Genomic DNA, 25,514 nt, shown 5'->3' with positions numbered 1-25,514 from the left:
GATATTTTTAACAATACAACTTGGCACATTGTCTCGTCGCATCAACATTTGGTATTCGTGCTATGTTTCTTATTAAGCGATAATAGCACTAAATCACCGTAGCTCAACAAGCAAAACAGTTTATTTATAGTCATCGATTAATTTGTGCGAATAAACAAATTGTGCAGATTGTATTGGATCTTGTAATGATAAAATTGTCCTCTGCATTTCTTAACTTGCTTTCTGTGTTACCCTATATTGCAAACCCTAAGAAGTCATTTTATGAAAACAATAATACCAAATTTGGTTAATTACATGATGACTTTGAAAAAGAATGAAGTTTGGAAGCCATAATTGAAACGAAATATAAGGTTTGATTATTTGAATAATTATTTCTAAAGTATGGGCTAGATTTGTAAGATTATTTAAAGTGTAAGCCTTGATGAAAATTGGCCAGAGTCAACACCAAGTGGGGGAAATTGCGACCAATTTCAAGACTTTGGGGGAACAAAGTAAAAAGTTAGGGGCAAATCAAAACCAGTGCCGGAATTTGGGGGGAAAACGTAATTCACGTTTGATGTCAGACATATTTGCTTTGTCAGAGGACTAATTAGTTGGATGACCAGCACACGATCAAAGCTTCGATTGAAAAATGGTAAAGGATACATTACAATCGATTTCAAGAGGACATATTGCGAATATTGAAAAGTCAAGTGGTAATTTGCAGTAAGTGTTAAAACGTAGGAGGCATATTAATTTCAGTATTTATAACAGCCGCCAATAATTTCTTAAGTTAGGGATTGTCTTGCCTTCTGCAATATTTGGACAGAGAGAGAGAGAAAAGTTGGTTGGTCTGGTCGTTTTCCGGTAATGCCAACACGCCAAGCCACGTTTCTCTGGGCTCAGTTCATTCCAAGTCTGCACCAAACTCCAAGCGAACGAACTGCACAAAACCTTCCCTGTCTTGCTCTCTCTTCTGCTTCAATTTTCACGGCGCAAACATGAAGCTCAAAGCCCTAGCTCGACCTCCCCTCCCTCCCCTCCCGATCCCTGACATGAATCTTCTTCGTCGTCGCAGTATCCTCCCCAAGAAACGGCCTCTCTCTTCGCTTAAACCCAACTCTTTTCATGGTCGGGCTACTTCAGATTTGCGTATTCTCGCTCCTACACATTTTACCAACAAGTTTATCGCCGCTTGTCTCAGTTCTAGTTCTAGCGAAAAGCTCGGCGATACTTGCGATTCAGAGACGGGAGAGAACGATTATGATGAAGAAGAGAGGGTTGACAAGAGGGCGACGAGAGGGGAATTGGCGAATCAGAGCTTGTGGAATCAAATCGTAGAAATCGTGAAGTTTTCGGGCCCTGCAACGGGTCTGTGGATATGCGGGCCGTTGATGAGTCTCATCGACACTGCCGTCATTGGTCAAGGAAGCTCCATCGAGCTTGCTGCTTTAGGTGAGTTCTCAACTATCACCAGCTTGTTGTGGATTGTTAGTTTGGCTACAGGAACTATTTGGCAACGATAAGCTGTTGAAAGTTTTCAGAAGAGTTAAGCTTGTATCAGGGTCCAAGTATAGCAAACAGGAAAAGTTATATGTTGCAAATTTTTATGATTGATAGGATTTCATTTGGATTCACACTGAAAAAGGAAACAGAGGATATTCTAAGAAGAGCTTCAAAGGAAAAACCTATAATAGAGGCATCATTTGAACCAGCTAATAGAATACCGATTTTGTTCCCTTCAGGGCTTGTTCTTATGGTCTGTCCTGTCACCAGTTTATTAAGCGATTTAAGCCGGTGCCTTAACAACCCTTTGCTAATCACATGGTCTTTTAATGCGCTGACTACAACTTTTATATAAATTTGGATAAACAGGTCCGGGAACAGTGCTCTGCGATAATATGAGTTATGTGTTCATGTTCCTATCAATTGCTACCACAAACATGGTTGCCACTTCACTGGCCAGACGGGTTAGTCCTCCCTGCTGTTGAGAGGTATCGTCATTTTTAACATTGAATCGATGTAAGAGTCTCCACTAATATATTACTTGGTTTCGATTTTGTTTAGTGAACATTATCAAGGAGTTCCCCTTGAAAAAAGTCCAACTAATTGTTTTAAAGAAACATTTTATCTAACTTACATCACACTAGTCAAGGTCCATTTCTTTTTCTGTTTTGTTTCTTTTGTTTAGAAGGTCCATATCTTTCTGGTTCTTCGTTCTTGCCACAAAAGAACACTAGCCAAAAGGTATGATGGTTTCACATGTTACTGAATGAGATTCACAGACCGGTTAATCCTTATGCAGGACAAAAATGAAGTGCAGTATCAAATATCGATCTTGCTCTTCATTGGGTTGGTGTGTGGCTTATCAATGCTTTTGTTTACCAGATTCCTAGGAACATGGGCTCTTACAGGTACAAGATATGTGATTATATGGCTAGCTGTTTAGAATGGATTTGCTGCTGCTTTTCTCTAACTATCTAGTTTTGTTCGTCCATCTATCTTTTTCCGAAAATAAAAACCCTTTTACTTTCTTTTTCATTTATATTGTGCTAGGCAATTAGGAGGGAATGAGGCCTGTGGGCATTTTAAAAAGAAGGAAATGTGGACTAATCTGTTTTTTGTCAACATCTTTTCCAGCTTTTACAGGACCCAAAAATGCACACATTGTTCCAGCTGCCAACACATATGTCCAGGTTCTTCTTTTACAAGTTCGATTATTCTGGGATAAATGCTTTGCTCTTTGCCATCTGCTTCATTATCATCCAATCTGAGCCAATGGCTCAGAAATGCAATTGAGTTTTTATTTTACATTTCATCTGTATCTCATGTAAGGCCTCTTCTGAATTTTGGGTTCAGTAGTTGCTTGCAAACAAGTTCCATTAAGGCCACCTTTGGTTTAAACAGGATTCCTTTTTTTTTTAGATACGAGGCTTGGCATGGCCAGCAGTTCTTGTTGGATGGGTTGCTCAAAGTGCGAGGTACTGTCTGACCCTTAATCTCTGCACCCAAGAATGTTCCTTAACTTGCAAAATGTCAGTTACTAGGCACTTTGTCCCTACCGAAATGACCAAGAGGTCAATTATGGACTTTGTTGTCCAGATAAATTGGGAATGTAGTTATTTTTGTATCTTGTCTGATTTCAAGTGGTAGACTTGATCATTCAAATCTTGTCTTCCCACTTCTGATTGATCTCTTATTTCCCAGTCTTGGCATGAAAGATTCATGGGGACCTCTAAAGGCCCTAGCCACTGCTACTGTCATAAATGGAGTTGGTGACATACTCCTCTGCAGCCTTATGGGCTATGGAATAGCTGGTGCAGCATGGGCTACCATGGCATCACAAGTATGTAACCTGCTCGATATGTTGTGCTCTTGTTTGTGCATCCTCAACGTTTTCAAAGTTGTTAGTGAACTCCCTTACACTTATTTATCAACTCATCTCCTAGGTTGTTGCTGCCTATATGATGATTGAAGCTCTAAAGAAAAAAGGATATAATGCTTTCGCCCTTACTATTCCATCAGCCAGTGAACTTCTGACGATAATCGGGCTAGCTGCTCCAGTGTTTGTCTCATTAATGTCAAAGGTAGGTTAGAGTCACTCAACGCTGTTATGTTGTTAAAGTGTATGAGAATCAAATTGTTCATTCATTTTTACTTCAGCTGAGACTATTCCAATACATTTGATATGTTTTTGACGATTCAGGTGGGTTTTTACTCCCTAATTATCTATTTTGCAACATCGATGGGCACGCATGTTGTGGCGGCTCACCAGGTGAGGATGCTATTGCGCTCTGGCTAAACTGTTTTCTTTCTATAGGATCCTGTACAAGAGGAACTAATGTAATTTACCTACACTTATCATTCCTTATAGGTCATGATTCAAATTTACAGCATGTGTGTCGTATGGGGTGAGCCTCTATCTCAAACAGCGCAATCATTTATGCCTGAGATGATGTTTGGAGTCACTCAGAATTTGGCAAAGGTTAGTGATGCCCTATTACAACTGAAGGGCAATATGTTTCTTGTCTAGGTGTATAACAGCTGCCTTGTATTTCTCGCTACCTTTTTTCGTTGAATGTCCTGCATAAGTTTATAATGTTGTATTTCTCTTGAAAGATATTCCCTTAAGTCTAGCATTGTCAAACAGGCCAGGTTACTGCTAAAATCACTTGTAATTATTGGCACGATATGTGGATTGGTAATTGGAACAATTGGGACATCTGTTCCTTGGTTCTCTCCCACTATCTTTACACCTGATCAAAGTGTCATCCAAGAGGTTAGTCATGACATTTGAATATTGGGAGTATGCTTCGCTGTTAGTCTATTCTTTCTGATAGATCAACCTTTGTCTCAGATGCACAAGGTGTTGATACCGTTCTTTATGGCATTAGCAGTGACACCCTGCACTCATAGCCTTGAGGGCACATTGCTGGTACGTCTACAGTGATCTGACTGAACTAGGATGATTTACATTTGCACTCGCAACTCCAGTTTTGCATTAGTTGTCTGTACATCTACTTCCAGACCTTAGTAAACTCCCGAAACTACATGCATTAATATTATATCACGCTAAATTGCTGAGAGTTTGAGCAAAAAACAGTAGGATTGAAGGATTAAGGAAAGAAAGCTAAGTAATTCTCACATCCTATGACTTGCTGAATTGCTCTATCTGTCATCAAAGGAGTTAACTTCTTCATAGAATGAGTTCCTAACAGAACCCCGCTCGTTTGCTAATGCAGGCTGGACGAGATCTTAAATTCATAAGTTTGTCATTGAGTGGATGCTTTTCCTTGGGTGCTTTGTTGCTCTTGGTAGGGGTCTGGAGCTTACTTTCATACTATGAAATTTTATGATGTCTTCAATGTTTTTGTTTATCCAAATGCCCTAACATTGCTCGCTACTTTTTCTTGTAGCTCTTGAGCAGCAAAGGATATGGATTGCCAGGTTGTTGGTGTGCACTTGTAGGATTTCAATGGGTACGGCTAAATTCTTGCTCCTTGGCTTCTTTTTCTGGCATTAATCACTTGCTCGGGGACTTAATTTTTAATGTGGAACGTGTACTTATTTGGACTCGGCTTATTCATGTGATAATATCAGGCTCGGTTTTTCCTCGCTCTCCAACGCCTGCTGTCTCCAGATGGCATACTTCATGACAATGATTCAGGAAAATACAAGCCGAGCAACCTGAGAGCTACATAGCTTCATATCCGTGTCTAATTCGGCCCGTCAACAGATAAGCAATCATGAAGCAGGAAGAAGTCATCAAAATTGAGCTAATGAAGCTTCCGGAGGAATGAATTATGTACACGGACGAGAATAGCCGCGAATCTGTACATCATGCTAAGTTGGACGAAGTGTTAAAAGGCCTTGTCTATTGCCGTTTTGACTGTTTCTGAATTCTGATGTTTCAGTGTAGAAGAAAGGGGCAATGATAGTGATTGGAATGGCTGTGGCTCTGTGACTTTGTCCGGCACCCTTAAAGCCAAAAAAATGCATGACGAGCACACGATCGAAGCTTCGATTGAAAAATGGTCAGAGTCGCCACTAAATGAGCCATTGCAATCGATTTCAATTTTAGAGTACATATTGCAAAAATCAAATAGTCAAGTGGTAATTTGCAATAAGTGTTAAAACCTATGAGGCATATTAATTTCAGTATTTATAACAGCCGCCAAATAATTTCCTAAATTAGGTATTGTCTTGCCTTCTGTGCAATAATTCCGACAGAGCGAGAGAGTGAGGAAAGTGGGTTGGTCTGGTCGTTTTCCGGTAATTCCTAGTCTGCACCAAACTCCAAGCGAACGAACTGCACAAAATCTTGCCTGTCTTGCTCTCTCTTCTGCTTCCATTTTCACGGCGCAAACAATGAAGCTTAAAGCCCTAGCTCGACCTCCCCTTGCTCCTCTCCCGATCCCCAAGAAACGGCCTCTCTCTTCGCTTAAACCCAACTCTTTTCATGGCCGGGCTGCTTCAGATTTGCGCATTCTCGCTCCTACACATTTTACCAGCAAGTTTACCGCGGCTTGTCTCAGTTCTAGCTCTAGCGAAGAACTCGGCGATACTCGCAATTCAGTGACGGGAGAGAACGATTTTGATGACAAAGAGAGGATTGACAAGAGGGCAGCGAGAGGGGAACTGGCGAATCAGAGCTTGTGGGATCAAATCGTAGAAATCATGAAGTTTTCGGGTCCTGCGACGGGTCTGTGGATATGCGGGCCGTTGATGAGTCTCATCGACACTGTGGTCATTGGTCAAGGAAGCTCCATCGAGCTTGCTGCTTTAGGTGATTTCTCAACTATCACCTGCTTGTTGTGGATTGTTAGTTTTGGCTACAGGAACTATTTGGCAAGGATAAGCGGTTGAAAATTTTCAGTAGAGTTAAGCTTGTATCAGGATCCAAGTATATAGCAAACAGGAAAAGCTAATGTGTTGGAGATTTTCATGATTTATAGGATTTCATTTGGATTCACACTGAAAATGGAAACAGAGGATATTCTAAGAAGAGCTCCATAGGCAAGAACCTATGACAGAGGCATCATTTGAACCAGATGATAGAATACCGAACTCGTTCCCTTTAGGGCTTGTACTGATGGGCTGTCCAGTCACCAGTTTATTAAGCGATTTAAGCTGGTGCCTTAAGAATCCTTTGCTAATTGCATGGCCTTTTAACTTGTTGACTACAACAACCCTTTTTAATTTGAAATTTGGATAAACAGGTCCGGGGACGGTGCTCTGTGATAATATGAGTTATGTGTTCATGTTCCTATCAGTTGCTACCACAAACATGGTTGCCACTTCACTGGCCAGACGGGTTAGTCCTCCATGCTGTTGAGAGGTATCGTCATTTTTAACATTGAACCGAAGTAAGGGTCTCCACTAATATGTTACTTGGTTTCGATTTTGTTTAGTAAACATCATCAAGGAGTTCCCCTTGAAAAAACTCGGACTATTTGTTTTATAGAAACGTTTTGTCTTAGTTACGTCACACTAGTCGAGGTCCATCTCTTTTTCTTTTTTTGTTTCTTATGTTTACAATGGCCATCTCTTTCTCGTTCTTCGTTCTTGCCGCAAAAGAACACTAGCGAAAAGGTATGATGGTTTCACATGTTATTGAATGAGATTCACGGACTGTTTAATCCTTATTCAGGACAAAAATGAAGTGCAGCATCAAATATCGATCTTGCTCTTCATTGGGTTGGCGTGTGGCTTATCAATGCTTTTGTTCACCAGATTCCTAGGTACATGGGCTCTTACAGGTACGAGATGTGCGGTTATACGGCTAGCTGTTTAGAATGGATTCGCTGCTGCTTTTCTCTGACTATCTAGTTTTGTTCCCCCATCTACCCTTTCCAAAAAATAAAAACCTTTTTCCTTTCTTTTTCATTTATATTGTGCTAGGCAATTTGGAGGGTGTGAGGCCTGTGGGCATTTTAGAAAGAAGGAAATGTGGACTAATCTGTTTTTTGTCGACGTCTTTTCCAGCTTTTACGGGACCCAAAAACGCACACATTGTTCCAGCTGCCAACACATATGTCCAGGTTCTTCTTTTACAAGTTCGATTATTCTGGGATAAATGCTTTGCTCTTTGCCGTCTGCTTCATTATCATCCAATCTGAACCAATGGCTCAGAAATGCAATTGATTTTTTATTTTACATTTCATCTGTATCTCATGTAAGGCCTCTTCTGAATTTTGGGCTCTGTAGTTGCTTGCAGACAAGTTCCATTAAGGCCACCTTTGGTTTAAACAGGATTCATTTTTTTTCAGATACGAGGCTTGGCATGGCCAGCAGTTCTTGTTGGATAGGTTGCTCAAAGTGCGAGGTACTGTCTGACCCTTAATCTCGGCACCCAAGAATGTTCCTTAACTTGCAAAATGTCGGTTACTAGGCACTTTGTCCATACCAAAATGACCAAGAGATCAATTACGGACTTTGTTGTCCAGATAAATTGGGAATGCAGTTATTTTTGTATCTTGTCTGATTTCAAGTGGTAGACTTGATCATTCAAATCTTGTCTTCCCAGTTCTGATTGGTCTCTTATTTCCCAGTCTTGGCATGAAAGATTCATGGGGACCTCTAAAGGCCCTAGCCACTGCTACTGTCATAAATGGAGTTGGTGACATACTCCTCTGCAGCCTTATGGGCTATGGAATAGCTGGTGCAGCATGGGCTACCATGGTATCACAAGTATGTAACCTGCTCGATATGTTGTGCTCTTGTTTGTGCATCCTCAACGTTTTCAAAGTTGTTAGTGAACTCCCTTACACTTATTTATCAACTCATCTCCTAGGTTGTTGCTGCCTATATGATGATTGAAGCTCTAAAGAAAAAAGGATATAATGCTTTTGCCCTCACTATTCCATCGGCCAGTGAACTTCTGATGATAATTGGGCTAGCTGCTCCAGTTTTTGTCTCATCAATGTCAAAGGTAGGTTAAAGTCACTCAACGCTGTTATGTCATTAAAAGTATTAGAGAATCAAACTGCTCATTCATTTTTACTTCGGCTGAGACTATTCCAATACATTTGATATGTTTTTGACGATTCAGGTGGGTTTTTACTCCCTAATTATCTATTTTGCAACATCGATGGGCACGCATGTTGTGGCGGCTCATCGGGTGAGGATGATATTGCACTCTGGCTAAATTGTTTTCTTTTTATAGGATCCTGTACAAGAGGAACTGATGTAACTTACCTACACTTATCATTCTTTATAGGTCATGATTCAAATTTACAGCATGTGTGTTGTATTGGGTGGGCCTCTATCTCAAACAGCTCAATCATTTATGCCTGAGATGATGTTTGGAGTCACTCGAAATTTGGCAAATGTTAGTGATGGCCTATCCCAACTGAAGCAATATGTCTCTTGTCTAGGAGTATAACAGCTGCCTTGTATTTCTCGCTACCTTTTCTTGTTGAATGTCCTGCATAAGTTTATATCGTTGTATTTCTCTTGAAAGATATTCTCTTAAGCCTAGCAATGTCAAACAGGCCAGGTTACTGCTAAAATCACTTGTAATTATTGGCACGATATGTGGATTGGTAATTGGAACAATTGGGACATCTGTTCCTTGGTTCTCTCCCACTATCTTTACACCTGATCAAAGTGTCATCCAAGAGGTTAGTCATGACATTTGAATATTGGGAGTATGCTTCACTGTTAGTCTGTTCTTTCTGATAGATCAACCTTATGTCTCAGATGCACAAGGCGTTGATACCGTTCTTTATGGCATTAGCAGTGACACCCTGCACTCATAGCCTTGAGGGCACATTGCTGGTACGTCTACAGTAATCTGACTGAACTAGGATAATTTGCGTGCTTGTAACTCCAGTTTTGCATTAGTTGTCTCTGTACATCTACTTCCAAACCTTAGTAAACTCCAGATACTACGTACATTGATATCATATCACGCCAAATTGCTGAGAGCTTGAGTAAAAAAACAGTAGGATTGAAGGATAAAGGAAAGAAAGCTAAGTAATTCTCAAATCCCATGACTTGCCGAATTGCTCTATCTGTCATCAAAGGAGTTAACTTCTTCATAGAGTGAGTTCCTAACAGAAACCCACTTATTTGCTCAATGCAGGCTGGACGAGATCTTAAATTCATAAGTTTGTCAACGAGCGGATGCTTTTCCTTGGGTGCTTTTGTGCTCTTGGTAGGGGTCTGGAGCTTACTTTCCTACTATGAAATTTTATGATGTCTTCAATGTTTTTGTTTATCTGAATGCCCTAACATTGCTCGCTACTTTTTTCTGTAGCTCTTGAGCAGCAAAGGATATGGATTGCCAGGTTTCTGGTGTGCACTTGTCGCATTTCAATGGGTATGGCTAAATTCTTGCTCCTTGGCTTCCTTTTCTGGCATTAATCACTTGCTCGGGGACTGAATTTTTAATGTGGAACATGTACTTATTTGGACTCGGCTTATTCATGTGATAATATGTCAGGCTCGGTTTTTCCTCGCTCTCCAACGCCTACTGTCTCCAGATGGCATTCTTCATGACAATGATTCAGGCAAATACAAGCCGACCGACCTGAGAGCTACATAGCTTCACATCCGTGTCTAATTCGGCCCGTCAACGGATAAGCAATCGTGAAGCAGGGAAAGGTCGTCGAAATTGAGCAAATGAAGCTTCCAGAGGAGAGAATCATGTGCACGGATGAGAATAGCCGTGAATCTGTACATGCTGCGTTGGACAAAGTGTTAAAAGGCCTTGTCCATTGCCATTTGACTGTTTCTGATGATGTTGCAGTGTAGAAGAAAGGGGCAATGATTGGAATGACTCTGGCTCTGTGACTTTGCCCGGCATCCTTTAAGCCAAAAAAATGTGGGCCCGCTGAAACTTCAATCGTGTTGACAGATTCTCGTTCCGTTGGATTGTAATCTCTTTTCCGGGTCGAGAAAGATAGCCCGTCGATGCTTGTAAGCTTTTGGAAATTGATGCATGGAGTAATCAGATTACCGTTTTCAGCGAACGAGAACGCATGAATTTGATTTCTTTGTCGGACGTGGCTCAAAAGATGGACGGTCTCTGTTTTTCGAAGGTAAAGAATTTGATAAATGTATCGGAAGTCCTAAAACTTATCATGAAAGCACAATTGAGTTCTAAAACTTTTAAAAAGTACTATCAAGTCTTAAAACTTATTACGAAAGTGTAATTGAGTCCTAAAACTTTCAAAAAGTGTACTCAAGTCCTAAAATTAGTCCTAAAATTTATCAAGTTTGTGCAATAAGATCCTTTCATTAATTTCGTTCAACTTGATAAATGAAAAATGCTAATAAATTTTAAGACTTGATTGTCCAAACTTGAAAAGTGTTAGTATTTGATTGCACAAATTTGACAAGTTTTAGGAATTGATAGAACTTTTTAAAAGTTTTAAAACTCGATTGCACTTTCGTGACAAGTTTTAAAATTTTTAATCTACTTGTTCCAATAAAGAATGGTCTCTTTTCAATGACCAGGGTTCTGGGGTTGTTGCTTTTCGATCCAAAGCCTCCTGTGAACTATAGATTTATTCCTATGACAACATCTTCGCAGTTGGTGCTAAAGATACAAAATACATTAACTTGTCCGGGGTTGGAAACTTTGCAAGCTCGTGGTCACAACTTCTGAAAAGGATTCTGGCGTCCCAAAGACCGGTCGACTCAGAATATGCCAATGACGTAAACGTATCAAATGTCTCCGAGAGTAACATCCGAAAACGTGGGAAGAACACGTCTCTTGGAATTGGTGGGGAAGATATATTGGGTGATGCGCGTGAAAATTGATCCGGCCATCACATGATTATAATAAAAGGGACAAGAGCATTGAAAGTCTTAAAACTTATCATAAAAGTGCAATTGAATTCTAAAATATTTTAAAAGTATAATTGAATCCCAAAACTTGTCGCAAATTGTAATTGACTTTTAAAACTTTGAAAAAGTGCAATGAAGTCCCAAGAGTTGTCAAATTGGATCGAACAAAGTGCTTCTGTTGATTGCACTCCTTGAAAATGTAAGGATTCGATTGCACAAATCCTAAGATTTCATCGCACTTTTTGAATATTTCAGAACTCGATTGCACTGGTAACAAATTTTAGGACTTTTATATATATATAAAACAAACCACACACGCGACACTCGCTCTCTACCCGCCAAACATCGTCTTCTTTCTTGTGGTTCCTATAAGAAGGATTTCAACACCGCCAACCCTTCTCTCTCTTCTCACCTTCCTTCTCCCGTCTCTGTTTTCCGGTCGCCGCCGCCGGCACCGACCTAATCTGAAACACAATGCAGATTCACTCTCTTCGCATCCCCCTCCGCGGCCCCGCCCCCGGACGCTTCTCCGATCGTTCCTTCCCCTTCCTCGGTCCTCCTCCTCTCTGTTCCCGCCGCCCCACTCCTCCTCGCCGCTTCCCGGCGGCGGCGGCTCAAGCCTCGTCGAGCCCGCGCTTCCTGGAGGCGAAGCGCGGTCGGGATCGGTTCGTCGCTGCTTGCGTTATCCCTAGCCATGAGATTGCCGAGGACGAAGCTGAGACGTCCACCGGAAGTGGCGACGGTGCTCCCCTGCCGCCGCCGCCGTCGTTTGGCGAGGAGGCGGAGGCGGAGGCGAAGAGGAGTGGACTCTCGGACCAGAGTTTGTGGGATCAAATGAAGGAGATTATGGTGTTCGCGGGCCCGGCGACTGGTTTATGGATTTGCGGGCCGTTGATGAGTCTGATTGACACTGCCGTCATCGGTCAGGGAAGCTCGATTGAGCTCGCTGCGCTAGGTAGCTCCATAAACCTTTTACTATTTCGTTGTGAAGTTATTTGCTGGAGGGAAGAACTTAGGCGACCTCCTGAGCTTTGTCCTTTTTGCTTTCAACTGCAGGTCCTGGAACAGTTCTTTGCGATTATATGAGCTACGTGTTTATGTTCCTCTCAATTGCTACCTCGAATACGGTAGCTACTGCTCTGGCAAGACAGGTAATCTTTTCCTTGAACGAATAGAACTTGTCATAGCGTTATTGATAATTGCTTAGGTGTAGCCTTGCAAATTGCATTTGCTGGAGCATCGGTTTGTTTCTGGCCGCATCCTTGGGAGTTATCGGTTTCAGATATCAAAACATTGTTTTCTATGTATCTGGGGTGGGTGAGTTTGGAGTAACCCTGTCTGGCTTTTGAAATTTGCAATATGTTTTGCTGTGGAATGTGGGAATGAAAGCATATTTCCCAGTTCTGAATCGTTTGGCAAGCATGTGCAGATTACCAGCTTGGATGACTTTTAAGGAGACGTGAAAGCTTTCATTATGCAAAATACTCATACCCAATAGTATGTCATGCAGGATAAAGATGGGGTGCAGCATCAAATATCAATCTTGCTCTTTGTTGGATTGACTTGTGGCTTCTTGATGCTCTTCTTCACCAAATTTTTTGGTTTATGGGCATTAACTGGTACTTGAGACTGCTTTATCCCGCAATTCCCGTGATATTTTACCTTATAATCTGTCACTTCTTTTTTGGTGCATCATACCATTTCGTATGACGTGTTGCTCATTAGAAGATTAAAGCAGGCAGAGAAGAGACAACTATTTGACTCATTAAATTTTTTGCCATGTTTGCAGCTTTTGCTGGGCCAAAGAATGTGCATATTGTCCCTGCAGCAAATACTTATGTTCAGGTTCACTTACATTTTTTGCACCCCACTTCCTGACTCTGGTATAGAATGGCTTTTGTTTCAAGCTGATAAGTTCCAATGCACTTTGTTCTTCTAATCTACCCCAAAATCATAACATCAAAGTAGGGCTTGAGAGGCAGTCTTACTTTAAATGTCTGCCTTCTTGTTTGCGATCATTTGAAAGTCATGGACCGTTGGACGTTTGGCAGTATACATTAATGGAAACCTTGAGATCTCTGAAAAATATACATTTTTTGGAAAAACAAGTCCTGAATCTATCAATATCTGTTGGACGAAAATTGCTAAGTGAGACCACCTTAGATTTTGCAATCCCAAATTGATTTGTCCTGCTTGTTCAAGTCAACCTCACAAGTTTCTCTCAATCATGCTCAGTACATCGTGTGAACTATTTACCTCGATGATTTCTAATTCGCTATACTTGACTATCGTAATACTCGTAATACTTTAGTTTGATGAATATGTTTTCTATCTCATTTTAACTGAACAGAATCGTTTGAATTGGTAGATTCGAGGCTTAGCATGGCCAGCAGTTCTCATTGGTTGGGTTGCTCAAAGTGCAAGGTGCAAATAGTTTTGTCGTTCTATGTATTTATATATTGGATCAGCTCTTCTTAATTGGTCTCTCTTTTAATTCACATTTAAGTCCCTGACCTGCTAGTACATATCGTCTTTGATAGGACTATGCTTTTGGTTAAATCTCCTCAAGAAGGTTTATGCAATAGTTTGGTGGACCTTATAGTTCGTACACAAGTTTGAGTTGACGCTGGATTCAAAAGCAATTAAGGCATCTGTGTGGTTGGACTCATTTTAAAGTAAATGCAGCAACTGAGCAATCAGACTACTGAGGCTTAACCTCATATACCCTGAGCTATGCGTAGTTTTTGCACTATCTTTTATTAGTTTGGCATATATTGAATTAATAATGCAACTCCGTTTCCTCTTCAGCTAAAGAGCCTGAGTGTAGCTTTTCTTTTTTCTCTCTCCTGGGAATTCTAGGCGTACTTTTAGGGTAGCTTTCTCCCTTTCCTTCACGTCTGCATTCCTTTTCCTCTCTCTTGGAAATTGTAGACATGCTTTTTAGGGTAACCTTTTCTTTTCCTGAAGCTCTCCATTCCTTTTCAGCCTAGGCATGAAAGATTCATGGGGACCCCTGAAGGCTCTGGCCATTGCCAGTGCCATAAATGGAATTGGTGATATCGTCCTCTGCAGCGTGTTAGGTTATGGCATCGCTGGTGCAGCATGGGCAACAATGGCTTCACAAGTATGATAAATTTTGAAATACTTGTAATATGCCTTTTAAAAGTCAGGGAACATAATCTCATCTGTGCAATTTTTCCTAATCAGAATACTTTCTAGGTTGTTGCAGCTTATACGATGATGGCTGCTCTAAACAAGAAAGGATACAATGCGTTTGCAATATCTGTACCATCAGCTGATGAACTTTTGTCAATACTCGGGCTTGCTGCTCCCGTGTTCATAACAATGATCTCAAAGGTTTGTCTTGCACTATCTGTGGCTTTTCCGGGTTTCACATAACTACTTCGGTGCATATAAGAGAACTTACCTTTTCAGGTGGCCTTTTATGCACTTCTTACATACTTTGCTACATCTATGGGCACAATTACTGTGGCTGCTCATCAGGTTTATTCCATTGACAATGACAATCGTTATCTTCTCTAGATTAGCTGCTTATTTGTGAGAAACCAAGTGTTTCTTGCTTTCACTAATTGTACTCAATCCAGGTAATGGTTCAAACATTTTGCATGTGTACGGTATGGGGTGAGCCTTTATCTCAAACCGCACAATCATTTATGCCTGAGCTAATATATGGAGTCAATCGGAGTCTGGAAAAGGTAACTGATGGCTATCTTACTATGATGTTTGTGTCATTCTATTCGCCCTAGTGCAAAGATATGCTCTACGTTCGATCTTAGTCAATCCCACTCTGCCCATATGAGCTAATATTTTGCCTTTGTTGGTTGAACTACTCTCAAGATGTCTTGGTGTCAAAACAGGCGCGAACATTGCTGAAGTCTCTTGTGATCATTGGCTGCATACTTGGAATCGTTTTGGGAGGCATTGGAACACTTGTGCCTTGGCAGTTTCCTAACATCTTTACACCCGATCAAACTGTTATACAAGAGGTTAGCTTGCAAACTTTCAAGACTCTGAATACATTGGCTTTACCGGAATCAGCTGTTTTAATATGTTGTCATTCGTTAGTTGACATATGAACAATATCAGGAGAAGCAGCATCCCTGGTATAGTTAAAGGATATTCTGTTATTAAAAGCTGCTTGTTAGTATCGAAATTGTTTGGCTCCACCCTTGAAAAATATAGGGTTTAGGGTTTAGTTCTCAATAACAGATTAGATACGTTATGGTAAGTGATTATGGTAAATTGTGAATAGTATTCTGTATAAATTGTGGCGGGGTATGGCGCATATAGTTTCACCAAACTGTGCTGCGGATTACTGTTGAATTCTAATACGATGTCAGGAGCAGTTGGACTAGCACTCTTGTTTCTCGTAGCTATAACAAGCAAATAAGATTTAAATTGACTCAATGGCCGCATTTATTTACATGCATTTGCTTATATTTTCGACGATCATATGCATGTTATTATCTGGAGGCTAGAAAGTTTGTTCCGATTATGGTGTAGCTTCATGTATCCTAATGGAATTTCTTTTTAAGTTACTGAAGGTTGCCAAAATTGCTTCAGGAAAATTTGCTGATGAACTAATCGTATATTCCCCATCTCTTCTGGATATCAAGTATCTGATTTTCTTTGAATGCCTTGTTTATATTCAGATGCACAAGGTGCTAATTCCATACTACATGGCATTAGCCATCACACCCCCCACACACTGCCTCGAGGGTACATTGCTGGTGAGAATGTTATCATTATGTATTATTACGAGTTCTCTTGTTCCTTTTATTGTGAATCAAAGATCACTGCAGGTTACCGTAAGATTCGTGTTGGTCTTATGTTTCAACTCTTCAGTTATTCAGACCTTGTCTGGCTTATGGCGTCTTAGCAATTAAAAAGGCAAAGATAAGGCTCTTTGGCAGACATAATCTTCTCTCACCTTCTTATACTTGAGCTGTATATTATTATACTTGTTAGGAACTACAGAAGTGTAGTTTCTGCTTTCTAAGGATAGTGCTAGTTTTATAGGCATAGACTGGCCATTCGCCTCCATGCCTCTGCAATTTATGGACCTTCGATGTCCTCCATATGGGCTATTTGAACAATGTCTAGCTATGGGGACATTGATTATGTGTTTGTTAGGTGCTTAGGTTACTGTGCATGTCTCTCTGCCTTACCCATGTCAATTTTGCTTGAAGCCTCGTACCTGAGCAACATAGAGAGTAGCTTTGCATGTATATGCATGTTTCTGTGACTTTCACCAAAATGTTATAAACGACTTGTATTCCTGCTAGGCTGGACGAGATCTTAGATTTGTCAGTGTCTCCATGAGCGGATGCTTTACTCTGGGCGCTCTTCTGCTGTTGGTAAGCTGATTTTTCTTTCCCATAGATCATTACAGAACTAGGTCATTTGACAAATTGACTAACCTTTCCTTTTGTTATTAGCTCGTGAGCAGTAAAGGGTTGGGTTTGGCAGGATGTTGGTATGCACTATCTGGATTTCAATGGGTAAGACTGACACTCCTGCTCATATTCATGCATTTTGTCCTAGGCACTTCTCAAATGGAGAAAATTTTTTCAGGCTCGGTTCTTTCTCGCTCTACGGCGCCTTACTTCTGCCAACAGTGTACTGTACACGGAAGATCTGAGCCGTTTTAAACTGCAGAAGCTAAAAGCTACTTAGCTTATAAATCAGTCAATGAGGCATGTGCTCGGTATTAATACTTGACTGATCATCTGGATAAGGTGCCACCACGTGACTTCTCGTGCTTCTCAGCCATCTAATTTACCAGTTGTATGATGCGTGGTCAATCTGTTTCCTCTCATTGGGTTAGGGTTATTCTATTCTTTGTGCCTCGAAGAGGCCAAGAGAATTAAGCAAGGTAGTTCCTTAGAGCTCTCTTTTGCTTCTTCTACAGAAAAATGGGGGTCTGTAATGTACCATATTAGTATAGACAATAGGATTACCTCTTGGAGGTGATACGACTGAGATTACTTCTCTTGTACTCTTAAAGCTATTTATTCAAATCTGGCTCCAATCTCGATACTGTGAGTGTGACTACTTCTTTCCGGCTTATCTTCGGCGTAAACTATACTTTAGTAACGTAATCGACACTTGCACCATCTGTGTTGCTCATTTCTGGGTTAAAGTACCAGACATTCAAAGAAAAAGAGAGCGTTTTGCAAATCATTATTCTCAATAGCTCCACAGCAGTCGCTAAAATTTAGCAGAAAGCCCATGGGACCCGTTTAAGCTTGCACTCGTTGTCATCAGGTTTGGAGAAGTTGCCTTCTCTTATTTTTGGTTTGGGGGGAGGGGATTGCGTATTTTTGCACTCAATTAATAAAAGGAAAAGAGCAATAAAAAATTTCAAATTAAGCCAACTGTGACATATTTATCTTGAATGTTTTTTGCAATACCAAAAACTCTAAACCTGTACTTCTAACATATATATCCTAAAAAAAAAATTTATGACAACAAAAATCTCAAGACTTGTATTTGCGCAACATATTAACCCTCCTTCAAGATTCCTTTCTCCTTTTTTTTTCTTCCACCTTCGCCACCATCCTCACCGTCGCCAAGGAATAAAACAAAGGAGGACAAAAAAAAAAGGAAAAAAGAAAACGAGAAAAAGAAGCATACGAGTAGTTGACATATTTTTGCCGCATGAGCACCACCTCAACACCAATAGCTTTTTCTGTCATTCATGTAAGTAACCACATAAGATTTTTAGTGACGTTTGTCAAGAAAATCTTAACGGAAGGTAAATGTATCGTATGAGTATTAAGTTTGGGATTTTTAATGTTGAAAAAAAAAAACTTGAGGTAAATATACCACGCGAGTACTGGTAAAATTTTTTATGACATAAAAAAAGTTTAGGATAAACGTGTCACTTTAATTATAAGTTGGGGTTTCTTATGACTTCATTTTGATTAGGTAATTTAACGATCTTTACGATTCCACCTCACTGTAGATTTTTCAGTTACCAGCGTCAGTTGGTCGTAGATATATAGAAAAGAAATTTTTAAAAATAATTGAGCCCGTTATGTCGATCATCTATGATGACAAAAGTCGTAACGCTGGCGTACTTCTCTTTTTCCCCTATAGGCTATGGACACGTGAATAGGATCCACACGAACATGTCAGTAGCACAAGACTCCAAGAATGAATGGACCAATATTGTCAACTCATTCCGCCGTTGCAGACGTAGTCCAATCATATCGCAAGGCTGTTGTCTTCTTTCGCACAAAAGAATCCACGTCGGTCCCTACTCCTGGCTTGGCATATGACGGCGAAACCATAGCATAAAGGACGGGGGCGTCGATGGAATTCTGGTGCATTTGTTTTTATTAAATTAATTTGCAACATTCTCCAACAACGGGTGTTTGGTCTAGTGGTATGATTCTCGCTTCGGGTGCGAGAGGTCGCGAGTTCGATTCTCGCAACACCCCTTTCGCTCTTTTTTACTTCTTGTTCGGCCAAAACCTCCCCCTTCTTCATCTTGTTTTCTTTTCTTCATCTTGTTTTCTTTTTTGGTGGGCAGTTGCGGTTGAGCCTGCCTCGCCTAAAATGTGGACCTCTCTTCCTCACTTCATCACGTGAAGATCGCATTTGGCGCACGGAAAAGGGCATGTTATGTTTGACTTCGGAGGTGAGGGAAATTTATCTTCTTATCTTTTCGCATCTCCTCTGAATGCATTCATCCATTTTCACACACGCAAAGGCAAAACGCTGCGGTCCCCACCAAGGAAGACAAAAAATCTAGAGAGAACAAGCCAACATCCTGGTATCACAACCTTTAAGTACTCATGCTGTAATTGAAGCCTCTTATGGTATTTGCAAATTCTCAACTTCTTAACCACAACAAATTGAATTCGCTCGTGAAAGTGAGCTTTACAGGTGATTTTGAGTGTTTTTCTTAGTTCCCGGTTCTGTCCTGCTGTTGCTAGTTTGATGCTTTGGCTATATGTTTCCCTCCATACCCTTCAAAGCCAATAAGGCGGCTCCGTACGCGGCCTCCGTCTGGATGGCCCGGCTCACGGGTACGCCGAGCACTCTCTCGCGTATCTTTATCCATTTCTCGTTTTTCGAGCCACCTCCAGCTGTGAACACTTCTTCCACCGGAGTCGCCCCCAGATCCTTCAGCAAGCTATACGCCTTTCCCTGCACATGTGCAAATTGACATCATGGGTCCAAGCTTTGCACTACATAACCTCATTTCGACTCTTGACAGTGCAAAAATTAGAAAGTGGGGATACACGACCAAATGTCGGTTGTACCTCGATACGCGCAATAGATTCTAGAATGCCATGCAAGTATTGAACATTGCTTTCTGGGCGTGGAAGTAACCTGCATTAACCATGACTATGATTAGAAATCCCATACTTGTTTAATTACTATCCTCGAATCTTCATCAGATAAAGGAAGGTTCACAATCAGGTTTAGCCTTTTCTCATTGCTGCCTCGATTTCAAATTTTGGTTGGCCAATGATCCGGAAGACATAAGAATGTCATCCACGATCAAGAAATGAAGCCAAGGCAAAAAGCTTTAAGATATCTTAACATCCATACCTGGGCATCATATTAGGATCTGCCACAGGAAACCTTTCGCCAGCAGTTTGAAGAGGGTAATAATCTAGAGGTGATGCTTCCGATGGATCTATCTGCTCACTCAATTTCTCTAATTGCTCATCAGTAAAGATTTGTCTCAAAACAGCTCCGCCAGTATTTGAAGCGCCTCCAACAAGCCATTTATCATCAAGGCGATGGCTATAAACCCCATACCGCGCATCCTCAATCCTCCGGGTGCTCAGCAATTTAATAGCAAGTGTTGAACCCAATGAAGTCACCTAGACGTAAAGTATAAGAATAAACTCTTCAAGCATCAAGAAATAGAAAAGTCTGCATACGATTAAAACAGTACGTCTTTGAAACTGTTAATTTATGCCCAGAAATCTCACAGCTTTTCCAGGTTGTGTTGCCCTTGCAGCAAGAAATGCGGCTATACTATCAGTAGTCCCTGTACACACTACGCAATCATTTGAAAAACCTGCCAAAAAATGTCATCAGTGAGCATCAGTCCCAATGTCAAACTTCAAGCCTACCAGCTCAGCAGGAGCTCGATTTAGCAAAAAGGAAGTTCAGCAGGAGCTCATGTCCAGCAAATACACAACACTAAAATCAAAGCGATTCATAGATCAACAGGTAGGAAGATCACTTGCAAACAAAGTTTCAGGCTAGCTAAGAAGGAAAGCATACCGTGTTTTTGAGCAATGTCCTCTTTCAAATGACCAATTGGTTTTCCTGGAGCTATAACAGAAGGCAGAGCATTAGAATATGGCTGAGACTGCAGCCAAGAAGGGTAGGTCTCAAGTTCTGGATCATAACCAACCTGTGGCACAACAAAGCAGAACCAATGATATCTACCATGAAAAATTGTTGACTGAGGAAAATAATTTCTAAAAAACCAACAAACATGTAGCTCAAACGAATAGTACTTTCAATGCGTTATTATAGTCAGAAACTCCCAGCTTGCCATGCAGAAGCCACAATAACCAATCTGCCTGATGCATTAGAACCACAGATCCTTTATCGGTATCGTTGGAGTTCCACCATGACACAAGCTTGCACAGTGTAGATGAACCAGAGCAGACTGTGTGGTTTTCTGGAGCGATGGACTTCACAATTGGTAAAGCATCGGGACAGCTTTCATTATAAAGGAAAGGTCTTCCGAGTGTATCACCAGATTTGCTGCATCAACATATAAGAGGCCTACTCAGTAGCTCCTTTAAAAGAAACGTTACAAAAAAAAAACTCTCTAATCCCAGTGAGCGGTACAAGATTCACCTGTCAATTATCATAGTGGTTGCAGAAGTTCCATCTACCGACATAGAAGAAATGAGTGAGCGTAGATGCACCGGAATGTCTTCCAGGAGAGAGAAAAGAGTAACTTTCCACGAGGAAACCCAATCCCTTGCGTCTCCGCTCTTTCTAGACAAAACAAACGTAACTTCTCAGTACACTAGGGAATGGAAGGTTTCAGATTAGGAGAAACTAGCAGTTCACCAGGGCATAATTTATTACACTTTTCAGACACATTATCTCTAACATCACTGGACATGCAAAAGGAGACGTTCATCAATAAATTGAGTAAATTTTTAATAAGAGGCCATTCATGCCTTTCTTGCTTGATGATATTAGGGGTACAACTGACGATGTTCAAACCACTTTTGACTGTCTTCATTCATTGTGCATGTTATATCCCAGAACCAGCACCATTTTGCAGGCACGAGTATAATAAATTTTGTACAAGCAAGCTTTACATTCTCAATGCTCGTATCGCTCGGTCACCATAAACTGCTTAATAGTTCCATCTTGTGATCATCATTCTCTAAGTAAGAGGGGAAACAATTTGGGAGTGTGCATTGGCTAAACAGTTCAGGTAGCACGACTGACAATGGACAATCTTTTAAGTGCATCGGCTAAATAGGATAATGAAATACTCATAGCTGAAATGGAACCCATAAACAAAATGTGAGAGTGCAATGACTCCACGTTCCAGTTGAATGCCCTGGTGACCCTAAAGAACAGAATAAAAACTGAGTTAAAGTAGCAGAAGTCGAACCATGTATTCAGGGTACTCCCTTTTTCCTTCAGCATGGATATTGCCTTGCTTGTCTATAAGAGCAAATCTGGCTCCTGAAGTACCAAAATCCATACCAAGATACAGCCTTTCACCAATTTCTGGGTTCATTCCAATGCTTCCGCGAGCAGTCATTCCTCTTCTTGGTTTAGTTTTAGTTGCAGAATTAAACAACCCATTTCTTGAAACCAGCGTCTTTGGGCAACAAACACCTAATAATCAAAGAGCAAACACTAGAAATCATACTATATCAACTCGCTTGAATGGAAATCGATCCTAACATGGTGGATTCATTGATTTGAAATTCTCAACACACGTACTCATGCAATTATTCTCTAATCTCTACGGGGGTAAAAATAAAGAAAGGAAGAAACTAGCGGCGGCACTGACAATGGCAAACACGGGACCGGGCCGAAAACTAGAGGCACAGTAAACAGACATGAAGTAAAAGCAGCAGGAACAATTTTCACACGGGTCATCAATTCAGCGTGGGGCACGCATTGCCCCCACCCGAAACAGTGCAAAATGATCAGTATGTTGGACATGGCGAAATTCACAAGCATCTGCACTTGATTGCTAAATCGCGTGAGTGTCACCGAGAGAGAGAGAGACCATGAACTGAGGGCGATCGCAGCGTAGAGGAAAAGCATGGAGGATAGTTGGAGAGGGAGCAGGACATCGTGAACCTCGGCTCTTGCAGTGACTACTACAAGGATAAAGGCCAAACGACGCCACATGAAATGGATGGTAATCCTATTAACGGACCCATCATTTTCACTACCCAAAAAACAAAAAGAGAAGAAGAAAGATAAAAACAGGACATCATTAACAGGGGAAAACAGCAACATGTACAAAGATTAAAGCAACACAAGCAGCAGACAATCAGAAAAAAACAGAAAAACATGGAGTATCAGGAACCAAGCAGAGATTACCAGAGCAAATGTTGGCAGGTTATCTTCTAATAAAAACACGGCCAATCAGAACGAAACAGAAATCACCAGAGGATCAACTGTGCCGATGAGATATAGCAAAAGGTGTCAATGAGATATCGACATCCCGTCGATGTATCTTCTGAACACAGCAAAGCTGGTGATTCTTGTTTCGCCCTGCGAGAATCTGGTAGGTCATGGCGCAAAAGAGGGACACTTGAGAAAGTTGAAAATAACTTTTAACCATGGCACAAGTTCAATCTCATGTTTTAAAAAGAGGAGAGAGAGGGTCACATTGCTTCGCAAAAAATACAAAGCATTTTACCCGTGTTTATACATGAGTTCTCTCTTTATAACCATTGATTTTCTTTTGATCACCGGCAACGGATATTAATTCTCGTCTAATCAATCCGACAGTGAAAATCCATCTAGATCTAAAGGCGATCAATATCAATCCTTGTCAAACAAATATAGCGGTAAAGATCGAATCCACCTACTAATCTAATAATTCTAAAGAACTTTAGGTTTTATCTATTTGGATAGATGATTTAGTAATTTATTCGGAACGGCAGATCGTGGTGCAGACAACAGAGACATTTAAGAAAGGTAAAAAAAAAAGACTTTTGACCATGGCATGGGTTCTTCTCCATGTTTCCTGTTGGTTGCTACGGATGACAATGTTAAAAAGAAAGGAGAGAGAGTCACATTGCTTCCCGGAAAACAATGGTTCGCCTTACCAGGGAACAGTCATTTTCATTTCCCAAAAAATACAAAAAAAAAAGAAGAAATTTAAGTTTTTGGCTTTGAAAGAGATCAAGTCTTCAAAATTTAAGATGTGATTGCTGCACCCGTAGATCATTAACGCAGAAGACTGTAAATTATATCTAAAAATGGATTGATGATTACAAACTTTTGTTTATCAACGCAAGAAAAAAATGCTTCCTATTTTGGAAGTGGAACGTACGGCAAGGTTGTTGGATTGGACCATTTGTTAGTGAAACAGGCCCGCCCATCTCTCCCTCCAGAAAAGTTGGGCCTCCTTGACCCGTCATTCTACGGCGAGATCCCGCCCTTTTCAGCAACATTGACCCGCACACCCAAATGCATTGAGGCGCAGCACTTAACTGGACATCCACAACTAAAGCACTATATCAATTACAAGATCAAAAACAGAGGTAGTATCATTTGCCTATATCTGCCCAAGTACCCTGTAACGAAATGCTGTCTACTGCAGTGGACCAAAGAAAAACTATTTTACCCACCCGAACCGGTCACGGCCCCGCTCGCATGCTACCGAAGTGGCATCTGTTATGCCCCAAAAGTTACCAAACTCTAATCCGCCAAATCCCTTGATTATATATAATAGACAGGTTCTTCTTTTGCAAAGGAAGGACGCAAATGGAACGAATTGACCGGAGGTTATGAAGCCGCACCATACTCTCACAGCCACCCATCAAACTTGGAATCGGATCGGTTCTTTTCTGAAAGAAACGCGATGCAGACCGTGGATCGAGCTCGAGGTGTGCTGTTGCTCTTGCTAGTGAAGAATCTAATGGCATGTGGAACCCTCACCCGCTCCCCCCGTCCCCAACGAAAAGAAAAGATGAAGGAAACATTACACGAGCGCGCCCTGCAGATGATGATCGCACGTGACCCACTTGCTGCCCGCACTGAAAAGTAGAAAGGTGACAGCTATTGTCAGCTTTGCTCCTCCTCCTGCTTCTGCTGATCATTCCGCACTGAATTCCCTAATTAGGAATCCATATGAAAATCGCTGGTCTTTTTTATCTGAAGTAGATAAACCATGGACCCGTTTGAGTGCCCATCGTTAACCTTATGGATCAGGTAAAGACGCGATCTAATTACGATTCGGGTAAGTAAACTAAACGTAGAGTTATTTATACTTGATATCGTGGAAATCGAACTTGTGCTGTGCATTTAATCCCACACGTATAAGAAATACTCTTTAACGCTGAATTAAATCATGAGGTTCACCATATCGTTATTCACTCAATAAGCTAAGAAAAAAAAAAGATCGACAGAGTGTATGCACTTGCGCGAACTTATTAGTTGAGCTCTTGTTTCGTTATATCAAACACAACTATCCATAACTTCTATCGGAACAATGAGATTGTAATATCGAACCCGTAAATATAAATACTTTGCTTTTTTGTTTTTTTTGGGAGATTCTCTTGGGCAATTGGCCGAAACACCAAGAAGCAAGGTTGGGACCTTTTCCGCATGTGCATGTCGACCCCCCCACAAGAAAAGGAATGTGGTTAAATTGCGATGGACTCCGCACATCTATTATTGCTTCGTTTGCACTCCTCCTCGTTTCAAAAGAACTCGCGGTGTGCATGGGAAGGAGGGAGCCACTCCAACCAACAAGAGAATAAGAGGACAAGATTCAACGCTACTACATGAGGCGCAGTAAATCTCTATTACATCTAATTCGACATTTGCTTGCTGTCTCCTCCATCGAACGCGAGGCGTTTCGCTCGATCTGGTTGGTGGCCGTGGTAGACCCGTTGCGTACGAGAGGAGGTGCGTGCGTTAACTTAAGCGCCACTTTACTTCTCACCTTTTCGAATTTCTTTTCTTCTTTTCTTTTCCAATTCGAGGTTCTTAATCTACATCATTGGATTGGATCGCTA

At 41.0% G+C, this 25,514-nt stretch overlaps 3 protein-coding genes, 1 non-coding gene and 1 pseudogene across 8 annotated transcripts; 4 read left to right on the top strand and 1 right to left on the bottom strand.

Annotated features, from left to right (window-relative positions):
* The first annotated feature begins 816 nt into the window (after positions 1 to 816).
* Positions 817 to 5,443, top strand: LOC115667344 (protein DETOXIFICATION 46, chloroplastic-like). Its single transcript, XM_056304924.1, has 14 exons — positions 817 to 1,434; positions 1,855 to 1,949; positions 2,285 to 2,393; positions 2,620 to 2,675; positions 2,905 to 2,960; positions 3,187 to 3,325; positions 3,429 to 3,566; positions 3,686 to 3,754; positions 3,854 to 3,964; positions 4,130 to 4,258; positions 4,337 to 4,414; positions 4,722 to 4,793; positions 4,896 to 4,958; positions 5,080 to 5,443. The coding sequence occupies exons 1-14, from the start codon at positions 981 to 983 to the stop codon at positions 5,179 to 5,181; spliced, it is 1,671 nt and encodes a 556-aa protein (XP_056160899.1). The 5' UTR covers positions 817 to 980; the 3' UTR covers positions 5,182 to 5,443.
* Positions 5,444 to 5,535: 92 nt separating this feature from the next.
* Positions 5,536 to 10,481, top strand: LOC115669671 (protein DETOXIFICATION 46, chloroplastic-like; annotated as a pseudogene).
* Positions 10,482 to 11,607: 1,126 nt separating this feature from the next.
* On the top strand, positions 11,608 to 17,332 carry LOC115672844 (protein DETOXIFICATION 46, chloroplastic-like). 3 transcript variants are annotated; one of them, XM_030594809.2, is made up of 14 exons: positions 11,608 to 12,229; positions 12,331 to 12,425; positions 12,785 to 12,893; positions 13,064 to 13,119; positions 13,643 to 13,698; positions 14,260 to 14,398; positions 14,494 to 14,631; positions 14,710 to 14,778; positions 14,880 to 14,990; positions 15,153 to 15,281; positions 15,948 to 16,025; positions 16,581 to 16,652; positions 16,734 to 16,796; positions 16,870 to 17,332. In XM_030594809.2, exons 1-14 carry the CDS (start codon positions 11,749 to 11,751, stop codon positions 16,969 to 16,971), a joined length of 1,698 nt encoding a protein of 565 aa, XP_030450669.1. In that variant the 5' UTR covers positions 11,608 to 11,748; the 3' UTR covers positions 16,972 to 17,332. The 3 variants fall into 3 exon arrangements, with proteins under 3 accessions (XP_030450669.1, XP_056160898.1, XP_056160897.1); XM_056304923.1 differs by lacking the exons at positions 16,581 to 16,652; positions 16,734 to 16,796; positions 16,870 to 17,332 and adding an exon at positions 16,149 to 16,552; XM_056304922.1 differs by lacking the exons at positions 16,581 to 16,652; positions 16,734 to 16,796; positions 16,870 to 17,332 and adding an exon at positions 16,098 to 16,552.
* A 1,336-nt stretch (positions 17,333 to 18,668) lies between these two features.
* On the top strand, positions 18,669 to 18,740 carry TRNAP-CGG (transfer RNA proline (anticodon CGG)). The gene has a single exon. It is a non-coding gene; the product is annotated as a tRNA-Pro (tRNA).
* A 271-nt stretch (positions 18,741 to 19,011) lies between these two features.
* Positions 19,012 to 23,077, bottom strand: LOC115672874 (D-ribulose kinase). 3 transcript variants are annotated; one of them, XM_056304966.1, is made up of 9 exons: positions 22,864 to 23,077; positions 21,914 to 22,143; positions 21,136 to 21,275; positions 20,787 to 21,039; positions 20,548 to 20,680; positions 20,250 to 20,338; positions 19,861 to 20,138; positions 19,569 to 19,638; positions 19,012 to 19,452 (listed from the first exon to the last, which is right to left on the bottom strand). In XM_056304966.1, the coding sequence occupies exons 2-9, from the start codon at positions 22,064 to 22,066 to the stop codon at positions 19,252 to 19,254; spliced, it is 1,317 nt and encodes a 438-aa protein (XP_056160941.1). In that variant the 5' UTR covers positions 22,067 to 22,143; positions 22,864 to 23,077; the 3' UTR covers positions 19,012 to 19,251. The 3 variants fall into 3 exon arrangements, with proteins under 3 accessions (XP_056160941.1, XP_056160938.1, XP_056160940.1); XM_056304963.1 differs by lacking the exon at positions 22,864 to 23,077 and adding an exon at positions 22,544 to 22,802; XM_056304965.1 differs by lacking the exon at positions 22,864 to 23,077 and adding an exon at positions 22,252 to 22,801.
* Between the last annotated feature and the right edge of the window lie 2,437 nt (positions 23,078 to 25,514).

Source organism: Syzygium oleosum, unplaced genomic scaffold (assembly GCF_021117445.2).
Source record: "Syzygium oleosum isolate NSW1041296 unplaced genomic scaffold, Sole_v2.1 Sole_v2.33, whole genome shotgun sequence".
Classification (NCBI taxonomy): domain Eukaryota; kingdom Viridiplantae; phylum Streptophyta; class Magnoliopsida; order Myrtales; family Myrtaceae; genus Syzygium; species Syzygium oleosum.
The sequence above is the reverse complement of the archived record's forward strand: the minus strand, read 5'-3'. Positions and strand labels throughout refer to the sequence as shown.

Coding starts and splice junctions, on each gene's coding strand:
- LOC115667344 (XM_056304924.1), top strand. CDS start 981: ATGAAGCTCAAAGCCCTAGCTCGACCTCCCCTCCCTCCCCTCCCGATC. Junction 3,567..3,685: donor TTGTCTCATTAATGTCAAAG/GTAGGTTAGAGT, acceptor TTGACGATTCAG/GTGGGTTTTTACTCCCTAAT. Junction 3,755..3,853: donor ATGTTGTGGCGGCTCACCAG/GTGAGGATGCTA, acceptor CATTCCTTATAG/GTCATGATTCAAATTTACAG.
- LOC115672844 (XM_030594809.2), top strand. CDS start 11,749: ATGCAGATTCACTCTCTTCGCATCCCCCTCCGCGGCCCCGCCCCCGGA. Junction 13,699..14,259: donor TGGGTTGCTCAAAGTGCAAG/GTGCAAATAGTT, acceptor ATTCCTTTTCAG/CCTAGGCATGAAAGATTCAT. Junction 14,991..15,152: donor TCAATCGGAGTCTGGAAAAG/GTAACTGATGGC, acceptor GTGTCAAAACAG/GCGCGAACATTGCTGAAGTC.
- LOC115672874 (XM_056304963.1), bottom strand. CDS start 22,610: ATGTCCTGCTCCCTCTCCAACTATCCTCCATGCTTTTCCTCTACGCTG. Junction 21,276..21,913: donor GGGAGTACCCTGAATACATG/GTTCGACTTCTG, acceptor TTGTCTAGAAAG/AGCGGAGACGCAAGGGATTG. Junction 19,639..19,860: donor GATCCTAATATGATGCCCAG/GTATGGATGTTA, acceptor TGGTTAATGCAG/GTTACTTCCACGCCCAGAAA.